Source organism: Loxodonta africana, chromosome 4 (assembly GCF_030014295.1).
Source record: "Loxodonta africana isolate mLoxAfr1 chromosome 4, mLoxAfr1.hap2, whole genome shotgun sequence".
Classification (NCBI taxonomy): Eukaryota; Metazoa; Chordata; class Mammalia; order Proboscidea; family Elephantidae; genus Loxodonta; species Loxodonta africana.
The window spans coordinates 165,941,202-165,955,450 of record NC_087345.1 but is presented as its reverse complement, the minus strand read 5'-3'; the positions used below and the strand labels follow the sequence as shown (position 1 = coordinate 165,955,450).

At 41.6% G+C, this 14,249-nt stretch overlaps 1 protein-coding gene across 3 annotated transcripts in view; it reads right to left on the bottom strand.

Moving 5' to 3' along the window:
• Positions 1 to 14,249, bottom strand: part of KIAA1217 (KIAA1217 ortholog) — a 399,876-nt gene that overhangs the window by 189,318 nt on the left and 196,309 nt on the right. For all 3 annotated transcript variants that reach the window (XM_023548864.2, XM_010590674.3, XM_010590677.3), the window contains exon 3: positions 12,740 to 12,938. In XM_023548864.2, the coding sequence (XP_023404632.1) occupies positions 12,740 to 12,938 (199 nt within the window). The remainder of the gene's footprint in view (positions 1 to 12,739; positions 12,939 to 14,249) is intronic.

Sequence of the window (14,249 nt, the reverse complement as noted above, 5' to 3'; positions counted from 1 at the left end):
AAATGGGCGCTACTTTGTGATGCACATCAAAACATATTATTACTGTTTTATTATGTTAAACATGATTTGGTGTATCTGATAGCATTTCTTTAATGTTTTATGCATAGAAAGGCACACTACATACTATTAAAAAAAACAAACCTGTTGTCATCAAGGTGATTCCAACTCATAGCAACCCTATAGGATAGAGTAGAAGTGCCCCATAGAGTTTCCAAGGAACGCCTGGTGGATTAGAACTTTCAGCCTTTTGGTTAGCAGCAGTAGCACTTCACCACCACACCAGCAGGGTTTCTGCAACATACTATATATATACTAAGACAAATATTTTACTAACTGACATTAGTTTCAAACTGTATCTAACTGTTCCAACCCACGCACAAATTCCACTTACAGACATATTTAGAAAAGGAACTCATTCAGTAGTCTGGGGACTACCTGTACACGCATTTGTTTGTGTGTGTGTAGCTCTATGCAATTTTATTACATGTGTAGCTGCATGTAACTACTACCACAATCAAGATAGTTCATTGTACCATCACCACAAAGCTTCCTCATGCTACACCTCCGAAGTCAAACCTCCTTCACCTTCCTAACTCTAACCCCTGGCAACCACTAATCTGTTCTCCATCTGTGTATTTCACGAGTGTTGTATATGAATGGAATGGTACAACATGTAACCTTTTGAGATTGGCTTTTATTTCACTCAGCATAATTTCCTCGAGGTACATCTAAGTAGTTGCATGTACTATAAATAAATAGTTCATCCCTTTTTATTGCTAAGTAGTACTTTTTTTTTTTTTTTTTTTAGTACTTCTCCATAGTATGGACGTACCACAGCTTAACCATTAACCCATTGAAGGACATCTGGGTCGTTTCCAGTTTGTGGCTATTAAAAATAAAGCTGCTATGAACAGTCATTGGATGAAACTAAGTTTTCATTTCACTGAGATAAATTTCAAAGCGTGCATTGCTGGGTTGCATGGTAAGTCCATTTTTAGTTTTAAAAGAAAATGTGAAACTATTTTCCAGAATGCCCGTATCATACTGCATTGCCACCAGCAAAGTATGAGTAATTTAGTTCCTGTGTATCCTTGCCAGCATTTGGTGTTATCATTACTTTTTATTTTAGCCATTCTGGTATATCTGTAGTGCTTTCACATTGTATTTTTAATTTGCATTTTGCTAAAGGCTAATGATGTTGAGTAGCCCTGGTGGTGCAGTGGTTAACAGCTCTGCTGCTAACCAAAAGGTCGGCAGCTCAAATCTAGTAGCCACTCCTTGGAAACCCTGTGGGGCAGTTCTATTGTGCCCTATAGGGTCAATATGACTTGGAATCAACTCAACAGCAACAGGTTTTGTTTTTAATGATGTTGAACACATTTCACCAGCTTATTTATCATCTGTACATCCTCTTCAATGAAATGTCTGTACTTGTCCTTTGTCCATTTTCTAACTGAATTGTTTGATTTTTTACTACTAGGTTTTGAGAACTCTTTATATACTCTAGACACTAGTCCTTTGTCAGATACATGATTTTCAACTATTTTCTCCCAGTTTGTAGCTTGTCTTTCATCCTCTTAAGGGGTTTTTCACAAAGCAAAAGTTTGAAATTTCTTGAGGTCCAGTATATCAATTTTTCCTTTTATGGATCATGCTAGGTCCTGAAGATCTATTTGAAATTATCATTATTATTATTATTTTTGTATAAGGTATGAAGCTTAGGTTAAAGTTCTTTTTTGGGGGAAGGGCTAAGAATGTCCAACTTCTCCAACACATTTGTTGAAAAAACTATCTTTCCTTCATTGAGTCGTTGCAACCTTATCAAAGTCAGTTGGGCATATTCGTGTGGGTCTTATTTCTGGGTTCTCTGTTCTCTTTCATTGATCTATGTGTCTATCCCTCTGCCAGTACCACATAGTGTTGATTACAATAGTTCTATAGTAAGTCTTGAAATCAGATAGACTGATTTCTTTCACTTTATTTTTATCAAAATTGTCTTAGTTGTTCTCGTTCCTTTGCCTTCCCATAGAAATTTTAGAACAAACTGGTCTCTGTTTACAAAAAATTCTGCTGAGAATTTGATAGGAATTGAGTTAAACCTACAGATCAATTTGGGGAGAACTGCCATATTTACTTTGTTGAGTCTTCCAATCCATGAACATGGGATGTCTCTCCAATTATTTAGGTCTTTGATTTCTTTCATTAATATGCTGTAGTTTTTCAGCATACAGATCCTGTAAATGTTTGTTAAAGAGGTGATTGATCTGTTTGAATAAATTTGGCAGGCAAATAAGTTAAAAATGAATAAATCTCATATTGGAAATGTTTTGATTTAACTATTCTGATGTAAATATTTCTAAATGTAATTCTTAATGCCTTATCTTAGAAAATGGACTATAATTGACTTTTTTTTAAAATAACTCAGGTCATCATTACGAACATCAGTTAATTTTCAGAGTGCTTACTATATACCAGAGATCATATTAGGGCCTTTGAATGTATGATCTCAATTGCTATTACAACTATTCTATGAGGTAGGTATTTATGGATGAGGTGCAGAGATGAAAAAACTTTCTCAACAGGTAAGTAAGGGAGCCAGGATTAGGTGCTCTAAGTCACTACACTGGCTGCTTCTTTCACACTCAGCGCCTTTTTGGGAGGGAGGGGCTTTAACTACAGATATAAATGGCACAGACAGGGTTAAATAAATACTGTACAGAGAAATACACCACTGTTGTTACTGCTCAGCTTCTGGAGGAGTTTGGGTGATCAATACATGGTAGCTATCATTATGGTTACTGCTCTCATAAGGGATCTTTCCCTTTTCCAAACCACCAAAACCCTATTCATCTCTCCAAACCCAATTCAAATGCTACTGTTCATTAAAATCAGAATTTATTTCTCTCCCTTGGTACTTTTTAGTAAAGTGTGTGGGTCTGGAGACAGACAGCCAGGGGTTCAAAACTGAGCTTTGCTGCTCAGCGTATTAGATACTGCTAGGCATAGAATAAGTGCTTAGTAAATGTTAGCTACTATTTTGACGTTTACATTCATGCCTTGGCTTAAGAGTTTCTATGATATGTGTCATCTCCATTAGAACACAAACTCTTGAATGGCAGAAACCAATTTTACTCTAATCTCAATACCTATAGAATCTAAATTCTTCTCAGCACCTCCACTGCTAACACCCTCATCTCCATTGATTATTTTTAAGACTTCTAACTGGTCTCCCAACTTCTGCCCATGCCCCCTTTAATGCATTCCAACCCAACATCCAGAATAAAACCTTTGAAACTTAAGTAATATCTTGTCACACCTCTGCTTATAACCCTCCAATGCAGGCATTGTCATTTAACTGACAGTAAGAACCAGAGTCTTTATTTTTGTGAGGGTCCTATACTAATTGGCCCCCATTATCTCTCTGACCTCATTCCCTACTCTGTTGCTGCATGACTCTGACCACAGTGGCTTCCTTGCTGTTCCTTGAATACTCCAGGCACGCTCTTGCTCAGGTCCTTCACATCGGCTGTTTCCTCTGCCTGGGATTCTCTCCCCCCAGATATCTGGATGGCTTACGTCTTCACATCCTCCAAGTCATGGCTCAAAGGTCTGTTTCTCCATCATACTTGCCTTTTCCATCCTTTTTATTTTTCGGAATTTTTATACTTTAATTACAGGAAGGCATTTGTAAAACAGCTCATTTCTCTGAATTCTTGAACAAGTATTTCTTAAGGCTCTTAGGCTGCTCTGGAAGTCCATCTTTTTGAGAAATGGCCATCTTGAACTGGTGACCTAAATATAAGAAGTTGCTATTTTCCAAAAGCTGATCATGCTACTACCTACTTTTCTTTCTCTCAGTAAATAAAGGTCAGCAGTTTGAATCCACCAGACACTCCTTGGAAACCCTATGGGGCAGTTCTACTCTGTCCTATAGGGTCGCTATTAGTTGGAATCCACTTGACAGCAATGGGTTGGGTTTGGTTTTGGTTTTTATCTCTCTCTCTCCCTCCCTCCCTCCCTCTCCCTCCATCCCTCCCTCCATCCCTCCCTCCCTCCGTCCCTCCCTCCGTCCCTCCGTCCGTCCGTCCGTCCATCCATCCATCCAATCTATCCATCCATCATCTGTATCTATCTCTTCTTATATATTGAGCCCCAGTAGCACAACACTTAAGTGCTTGGCTGCTAACCAACCGAAAGGTTGGCTGTTCGAACTCACCCAGTGGCTCTTCAGTAGAAAGATCTGTCAATCTGCTCCTGTAAAGATTACAGCCTAGGAAACCTTATAGGGCAGTTCTAGTCTGTCACATCAGGTCTCTATGAATCAGAATCAATTCAATGGCACCTAACAACAACATCTTTACACCTATCAATCATTTATCTATCTAAACAATCACCTTGAGGATCATTCTTTTCTTTTCTAAATTCCCGTCCATCCTTTTTAAAATTACAACCCTCCCACTTTCATCTCTTCAGCTCTGTCTGTTCCCCTTCCCCTGCTTTATTTTTCTCCACAGAACTTCTATCCACCTGTTTTACATTTTCTTTGCTTACCATCTACTTCCCTAACAGAATATAAGCTCCATGAGGGCAGAAGCTTGTGACTCTTGTTGACTGCTATACCCCCATCACCCAAGAGCACCTAGCACTTAGTAGGTATTAGTATTTGTTGAAAGATGATTTTTTTTTTCTTTTTTCTTGCCTAATAAAGCATCACATGCACCAGGCATATTGTAGGCACTTACTATATATTTGTTAAATTGAACTTTTTGCACTCTTAGGAAGGTCGCTAAACTATTTGACTCTTCCTATGAGAAAAAAAATTTTTTTTTTTATGAGGGCAGATGGAAGCACATGTAAGACCAATTACTGAATCGAAGCTAAAGCACCTTGTCAAGGGAATTTCTTCCATAGGAAAGTCTTCAGCTGCACTGGCCTCATCCACATGTCCTTTGCCTGCCAACCCCATTAACAAGATCAACATCTGGGAGCTAACTAATTGTAGCTGGGGCCAGAGTTCCTCTGGGACCAGACAAGGCCAGCCACTGGTGTGGGAAATTCCAGAATCAGGTCAGTTAGAATGTGTAGTGTGAAGTTGTATGATAAGGTCAGCCACCCCATAACCAGGAAATGGTTCAGAGGTAAGATGTTGAGAACACACACATTTCTAAGTGTACCAAGCTAGGAGGTGAAGGGCTGACAAGGAGGCTCAGAGCTCAAGTAGGGATCAAACAAAGGACCTGCAAAGAGTAGAAAGTGAGACAGAGCTAGGGAAGTAGGATGGTCCAAAGCTCACTGTGTGGGAAGGATGTGACTTAAGGGTCTCTACTGGGGCCTGTGCCAGGCACAGGTGCTGAAATGAAATACTCTAGCTTAAGGACAATATCCAGGCCAGGCATTTAAAGGTTCCATAACTCCTCCCGGGTATAATGATTATTTTCCATTCCCTATCGAAGACTGATTTTTTTTTTTTTTTTTTTTGTCGAAGACTGATTAGAGTGCCCTCATGTGATGCTGCTTTGTAACAGCATTTAGCAATTCTTTCATGGGGCATATAATTGTTGGGTGCCGTGGAGTTGATTCTGACTCTTACAGACCCAATGTGACACAGTAGAACTACCTCATAGGGTTTCCTAGGTAATAATCTTTATCATAATCTTTACAGGAGCTGATTGCCACATCTTTCTCCCGTGGAGCTGCTGGGTGGGCTTGAACCACCAACCGTTCAGTGAGCAGGTGGGTGCTTAACCATTGGGTGTATCACCAGGGCTCCTTTCATAAGGTATAAGAAGAGTACTCTAAGTCAGTGGAACCCTGACCAGCACTACCAACACCAAACTCACCTGGGAACTTGTTCTTGGAGATGCAAATTCTTGGGTCCAGACCTTGTCCTCGGATTTACTGAATCAGAAACTTCGGGGGTGAGGCCAACAATCTGTGTTTTAACAAGTCTTCTGCTAAATTTGAGAACCACTGTCCTAAATGTTGTGGAGCCCTGGTGGCAAAGTGGTGAAGCACTTGGCTGCTAACCAAAAAAGGTTAGTGGTTTGAACCCAGTAGTCTCTCTGTGGGAGAAAGACGTGGCAGTTGGCTTCCATAAAGATTATAGCCTTGGACTCTTTATGGGGCAGTTTTACTCTGTCCCATAGGATCATTGACTCGATGGCATTGAAATTGGGTTTTTTTGGTCCTAAATGTTAAGAATCATGGAAAAAGAGATGCATCAGGGTCAGCAGATAGAGACTGGAAGGGCAGGAAACAGGAGAGAGCTCTCTGAGCATAGGTCTGAATTCAGTGAGGAGTGGGCCATGCAGGTATACGGGAAGGGGACATTTTAGGCAAAGATAATAGTGTGTGCAGAGGTCCTGACATGGAAGACTGCTGGGCATGTTCAAGGAACCAAGAGGAGGCCAGTGTTGCTGGATTTTGCATAGCTTCATCCGTGTACGCTTTGATTTATGTATATTTTAGGTGGTCCTTATATGGTTACCATGTGTCTTTAGTTACACTCAAAATTCCTTAAACACAAGAACCATATATTTCATATATTTTTAAAAAATAACTCACCATGGCATCTACAAAAATGGCAATAGCTGAGTAGATTCTTAATAAATGAATGGAGAAAAAAAATGAGAAGTGGGCAAAACTTTGGGGAAAAAATGAAAGCTTTATTTTTGTCATGCCTAGCTATACATTACTGGGAGACATTTAGCCAAAGATGTCTGAAAACCAATTAACACTTAGAAAATTCTGAAAATGAAAAGTCGGTGGGAGTATCATTTTTAATGACACTATCAAACTTTTGAGAACTGAAGTGCAACACGTTGAAAACAGGAGCGTTTCCTGATGGGTTACAGTGAAATCAGTTAGATGCCAAACAACTTTCATGTTCTAAATTTGAAGATAGGTCTTGGGAGGTGTTAAACAGAAAAGTAGTAATGAAGTTGAATCTCTACCTGAGTTTTAAAATTTACTTTTGCAATGCTAAAAAACCAAGCCAATGTACTGTGCAAGGGTCAAAGAGGCTGGGGGGAAAATAAACAGGAGATTTGACTAATGTAATTTTAATGTGTTGAAGAAAAAGGCATAGTAAGCCTGACTTTCCCCTCAAATGAGAAAGGAAGCAGGAAAAAGGCTAATCCCAAGCTCCTAGGGGGGGTGGCTTAGACAAGAGACCAAAGACCTGCATGGTGGTGGCAGCAATTATTCTTACATTAATTTTTCCGGCATAGATATTTTTCCCAACTGCTACTTGCATTAATACTTGTTTTGGTAGTTATATATATTCTTACTGTGTTTGATTAAGTCACATCCAATCTCTTTTGGATGTAGAGCTGTATAAACAACATAAAATTTGCCTTACTTTCTCCTACATTGCTTTGTGAGACTTGATGAACAATTCTCTTTTGAATAAGAGTAATTTTTACACCAGAAACACACACACACACACTCAAACACATTAGTTAGGTATCTGGGTTAGAATGGGGTATCATGGCTATGATAGGGAAACAGGGAATATTTCCCATAGACTTTCTGGAAAACTGATTATTCTGAAATGGCTTTGCAAACAATAGAGTTTTCTTTATAGTTATTTAACCCTACAGCTCCATCTGCAACACTGAAAAGGTTTTCAGTTAGTTTTATTAAAAAGGTGACCTGTAATCCAGGCTTAACAACACCACGGCTATAGAAGAAGAAACAGAAGCCCCCAAGGCTTCTCCAAGGTCCTTCACATTAAGATGCCTTTGCACTGTAACTCACCTGACCTATGAACAGACCCAGCAAAATAATGGTGGCTCAGAAAGGTCTCAGACTCTTAGAAGCAACCAAATCTCCTATCATCCAAGCTGATGTTTTTCCTACCTGCATCCTGTCTTCAGAGTAATCCTAGAGATACTGGGAAAGGGCATAAAACTGTTCAGATGCCATAGTAACTGAATGATTTCTTCAAAGTCTGAGAAATCTAGTGTAGAGTTTTAATCCAGGAATTTTAATAGCAAGAGGTTTCTAAAGATATCTGAGTAACTTTATTTTTTCAAGCAAGCATAAACAAATCACGAGTCCACGCAATCTTTTACATTCTTTCTTCTGGATTAATTAAATACTCCCTTCCTTCAGAGAAACTTCATATATGAAAATCCAAGCTTACAAAGGACAAATCAGGGGTGATAACTTGTAGCACAAAGACGTGTTTTGTACTATATCAAAATATTTCTTGAAATTTCTCTTTAAATGGCCAATTCCCAGCCCCAAATCAATTTTTTATTTAAAGATTAATCTGTTTTACAGGAACGATCTTCTTAGATATTCACTAAGTCAAGTGGAAGAAAACTAAGAGGTAATCTTTTTGACTCACCAAATATAACCATATTAACGTACTTGAAGACTTGTATAGAGAAAATTTCCTTAATTTTAGTGTGGTTTTTAGCAGTGTAGGCTCAACTTGTTTTTCACATAAACTGAAATATTTATAGCAGAGAAAACTCCACAAAACTCTAGAGTTCCATGGAACACAGTTTGAAAACCACTCCCTGGCTTATTGCCAAGCTCCTCGAATTCCTTAGCCTGTACCTACAGGTTCTTGTCATACTTTCTGAAACAAATAGAACAGGTACACTACAATTTTTTATAAAATCAGTAAATCAGACCCCTCATATCAGTCAGGGTTTATTAGTTGCAGAGAACTGAACTGACACTAGATAGTTTAGGCAAAATTGGATTTTTTAAATGGCTCACAGAATTATTGGGCTAAATTTTCGCTATTGAACAGGGCTACCACAGAGCTTATTCGACCACGAGGAATCTTCCTGCTACACCGGGCAAACGTGAGTAAAGCTTCCAACTCTATTGCGTTGCCTCGATGAGGAAGTTGCCAGGACTGTTGTGGAACCCTAGGAACGAGTAAACAGGATGCCCGGTACCCCAACTCTCAACCTTATCAAGCTAGTGACCATGCCCTGAGTCCTTGGCAAACAATGCTGAAGAAAACCCAAGGGAGTCCACGATGGCCTCACTTCCCACCTTCTGGAATCCAGCGCATGTGATAGGCCAGCATGAGTCTGCTTTCCAGCCTTAGCAGTAAAGAAAGGCACACCAGGAGGAAGTAGGGGTGAGTGATGTGAGCCCATCCCCCACAGCCACCCATGCCCAGTCCACGTAGGCCGAGTGCTGAATCTGATGCTAGAGAAAGGTTTCTGACCTTTGTTTCATAAAAAAAAAAAAAATAGCACTCTAAAAAAAAATCAGGGTGTGCCCCAAATCTATTTACTACCAAACTCTTTTCCATAAAATCTTGTTTTTATAATGTTACATTTTTCAGTTTCTTAAAAAAAAAAAAAAAAAAAGTTTTTTTTTTTTTTACCAGCACACCTGAAAACAAATTTTGTAAATATTTCATTTCCTCTATAGAGCAGTAGTTCTTTTTATGTGCCTGAAATTTTTTTTGTATGTTTTTAATACTAAAAAAAAGTGGATAATTGCACATGCTCAAGCCATCTAACGCTAGCCTTACAGTCTTTGCCCACAAACCTTCTTAGCTTTTGCCATTGTGGACGGTCTTTAACTAAATTCTTTGCTCTACCCTCCTACCCAGTCTTGAGTGGGAAGGGTGGCAGATTCTGGCAACCAAGAACCTTCTTTTCCTTAAACCCCTCTCAGGGAGCGATCACCATCAATGGTACCATCTTGGAATAGAAGCACGACCACATAGAGACTCTTCAAGTCATAGAGTTGGGGAAATTCTTCCCCAGTTTATCTAAAACCCTCCTGTCCTCCTCTGCCAAGTTTGCTTGTTCAGTCTGACTCTGAGTGTCTGAGAGGCAGTTTGTCATAGAAATGGCAACACCTCTGGCGCTGGCCTGGTATGTGGGGTGTCTTTTCTAACATTAACCATTCAGAATGTGTTCAACAAAAGAATCTGGCTGCACCAAGAAGGAAGTTGCTGCTGTTGTTATTGTCTTCACATGACTTTTATTTTCAAATTCCTGAGGGCGCAGAGAAGTGTGGGAACATCTTGCGGCTACCCTTTCCCCGAAGGCCAACTCCGGAGCAACCAGACACCAGTCCCTGACTATGGTCACATTCCAGACAGGCATTTACAAGACAGCACCATGATTAAAAGGAAACTACTCCATCATTAAGACTCCAGACCTAATATCTGTGGGACGATATTTCATGGAAATTATTTCTAAAACCAAACTCTACTGGAAAGAGATTTTCTACTTTATTTTTTCGGCTTCCCCTCTCTGAATGTTCTCTGTTTGCTCTGAAGATGGAGTGAAGGGGAAATGGTATACATTTCACTGAGGAGAATTTCAGTTGAGCTCAGGCCGGGTGGAGCAGGAAGGGAAACCACCAGTCTGTAGATGTAAAGATTTAGAGACGGTAGGTCACTGGAATCAGGTAATGTTATAAGTCAGAGCCCACTGAGCTTTGTAAATCTCAAAGAACGACCAGTTAGCCATCAGCGTCAGAAAGGGCCTGTGTTTTGCTGTCATTTGGCCCTGCCTGCGTCTCCATGTGCCTCTCCCAAATGATAAGCTCACAGCTTGAACCCCAGTATGGCATGGAAGGGACACCATTATACTGACACCAGGGAGGTACACACTCATCTAGGCTAAACAATGACTTAGTGCTCTCACTTCTCTCTCATACATACATTCCAAAAGCCTTTGCCAAATGCACCCTGCTCAGCCTCTCTACATTCCTCCCGTCCCCTAAGCACGTCCAAGTGATAGGAATGGGGGATTATTCAAGTGGAAAAATTATTAAGTGTGCAGGTTTATCTCCAGGCACAGGCTGCCTGAAGGGAGGGAGGTTTCGTTCATTCCAGGGATATGGTAGTGGCCTGAGGACTCTGTCCATTGTTGGCTGCACCCTCGGGGTCCCCCCACCCACCTAGTCCTGTCTGAACTGGGAGGGCCTGGGGCGACAAACTGCGCATTTGCAGAAGTGCAGGCCCACAGCCTGGCTTCACCCACTCAGCCCCATCGGGTGCCTTTGGGTGGCAGCCATAGCCCTAGTATCTAAAGTTCCTGGGGCTTCAGGCAGGGGAGGCATTGGGGTAAGGTGAGAAACATCAGTTACCAAGATAAATAATATTTCAATGTGAAATTAAAAAAAATTAAAATCATTGCAAAAAAATCCACGATAAACAAAATATCAAAATTTTAAATAAAGACAGAATCAACAGGGCTTCGTGAAACAGAGCTTATTAAAATTATATGGATTAAGATGAAAAACACTGTACGGACCCTAAAAGACAGCAGGGCTTCCAAACACCATTAACACTGGGTTCCCAAGAGGTCACAGCTCAGAGTCTCTAATCTTCAGCGTCTGAGGCCTGTGGGGTCACAGCTGCACTTCTCGGCTGGCCATCGCAGTGTTTGGAACACCTGCTGTGTGGCCCCAAGCTCTCTGGGGAGCCCGAGTCTCTGCGTGTTAAGTAAAGCCTGGCCAAAGGGGGTTTTCCAAGAATAAGGCTGAGCGCGACCCCTGGGAAGGAGGCTGTGTTTAGGCTCTCTGTGACTCACACTTCCCCGTTTATTGCCCATCTTGGCTCAACTGAATTATACCACAACGGCCAGATGTGGCCAGGAGGACAGTCCCAAATCGACCACAAAGAGGCTGTCAAGGGCAGCACCCATCCTGCTGGCCCAGTGCCAGCCTTGTTTTCTGGGACCACAGCTCCCTCGCTTAGCAAACTTCGGATTTCTCTCCTCTCATCATGTTCCTTTGTTTCTACCCAGAATTTGTGAAACATCACAGGCCCAAAAGCCCCTTGTGGAGCTGGAAGAATAAACACCTCTGATACAGCATTATTTAACCTGCTCTGACCACCACTGACTCAGAGCCCACCAGAGCTCCCAAGCAAGGGGCGTTTCTAGAACTCAGCATTTGGGCAAGGCTTGCTACTTCCTCCTGTGGCCGCTCTGCCCCAAGGCTTGGGTCCTGAACCCAGCAAGTATCTACTTGCTCTGCCAACTGCTCTTGGTGGATGGGGGGAAATTCCTGCCTTCAAGACAAAGGTTCCATTATCCAACAGGCTCGATGTTCCCCAGTTATGGGGGTGGGGGAGGGCAAGGCTTTTATTCTTATCTTCATTTTATTTTACAAAGCAGAGGCTGTCTTTGCAGGGACTTGAACCTCACTCATTTCCTACAAAGCACAAAGGAGAAATTCCACTCCTTGGCTAGCTTGCGTCCTCCTGCCTTAAGCACCAGTGGGGCTCAGAAAGCACAAGACTCTTTCATCCAGTTGCAAAAGCCCCAGTCTGGTGGTAGTGCCCCTAGGTGGTGCAGACAGTTAAGAAGCTCAGCTGCTCACCCAAAGTTTGGAGGTTCAAATTCATCCAAAGGTGCCTTGAAGGAAAGGCCTGGCGGTCTACTTATGAAAAACCAGCCATTGAAAACCCTGTGAAGCACAGTTCTACTCTGACACACATGAGGTCACCGTGAGTTGAAATAGACTCAGTGGCAACTGGTTTACCAGCCTCTTGGCTCAAGTTGTCAATCCCACCAGTTCTGAATTTACCCAGCCCCAAAGATAGCTTGGACTTGCCTGATTCCTCAACAGGTAAATAAATTCTCAATGCTTAATATTAAACCAATGAAATTTCCTAGTACTTGTGTTTTTATAAATCAAGATTAAATTAATATTTGGAAGCAGAGGTATATGTTCAGAAGTATTAAAATATACACATGCAGTAATGAAGGGGCACCAAAAACTGCCCTCTGATGCTTACCCAGAGATCTTTCTTTTGTCTGGTTGGTTGATCTCACTACTGGAAGGCTTGCTCGAGTCCGGCTGCCTCTGGAAAAAGGGCTTGGAGACTCTGCCTCAGACATGGCTTCCAAAGAATCGCCGGACGCCTCTGATAAATGTTCAACTGGGTCGCTGAAGCTAGGAGGTTGAGGGCTGTGAGACAGTTTGGGGCTTCTTGTCTACAAAAGACATTTTTAAAGAAAGCAGGGAAATAGACTATTACTCATTATACTGAAAATATTTTCAACATCATCAAGATCTGCCAATCTAGGGGAACAATATGGCAAGGAGAAAAAGTCCATTAGAATGGCTGAATATAGAAAACTAAATGACCAGTGGCTCCAAGTATCAGTTAGGAAAGTTTCTGAAAAAAATATATTGTTCCTTATTATTCTACTAAGATTTCTGACACTGCACACCTACCATACAAATGCCATTTCTAACAAGAAGCTGAGGACAAGCCACATTAAAAAAAATTTTTTTTTTTTAGCCACCACATTAGAGGATAGAAAAAAATGATGGCTGTAGTGCAGTGAATTACTTAACATGGCCCTTCTAGCTATAGTCTTTGTGACTCCGGCACAATGGTTGGGTGGAACTATGCAAACAAGGTTCATGGAAACTGTGAGGGTTAAGGTTATGTGTCAACTTGTCTGGGCCATGTTTATCAGTGGTTTGGCAGTTACATAATGATGTAATTTGGCAGTTATATAATGACATAGTCATCTTCCATTCTGTGATCTGATGTAATTATCCTCCATTTTATGATATGTTGTAAATCCTAGCCTTTATGCCTGTGGTTATGGTCCCATTTGGGAGTGAGTATTATGTTAATGAGGCAGGATTGGGTGGGATGATTCTTGAGTCACCACCATACTAGAGGGTGTGACTCTAGTCACCACTCTTACCCCAGCCACCACCCTTGCCACCCTATTCAAGTCACACCCTCAGTTAAGTCATACCTTTTATCTTACAAGAGATAAAAGGAGAGAAAAATGAGCAGAGAGAAGGGAACCCACTACCACTAAGAAGACGGGCTGGAGTGGAGTGCATCCTTTGGACCTGGAATCCCTGTGCTGAGAGCCTCCTAGACCCAGAAGACAGAGCTGTAACACAGAGATGGTGCAAGACAGTGAGAAGCAGTGGCAAGCATGGAAGAGAAACATCAGTAGCAGAACCAGGAGACTGGTGCAAGACAGCATGGTGTGCTTCACTGGTCCACAAAGCAAGGCAGCTACGGTGGGTGTGCTGACCCATGGAGTGAGAGCGCTGAGCGCCTTCAGGTTGAGCCTTACGGGTGGAGCGGGGTGCCCCTGGGCACTTATTGGTGGAGTTAAAGAGATCTGTGACACTTTCCCAAGCAGGGCAGAGGGCAGGACCAAGGGGCCAAGGGCCAGACAGAGAGACCTGCCTGTGGGCACACTTGAGAAGAGGCTGTCCTGATCGAAGAACTGTATCCTGAGTCATTTCTGATTCCAAATTGTCACCTG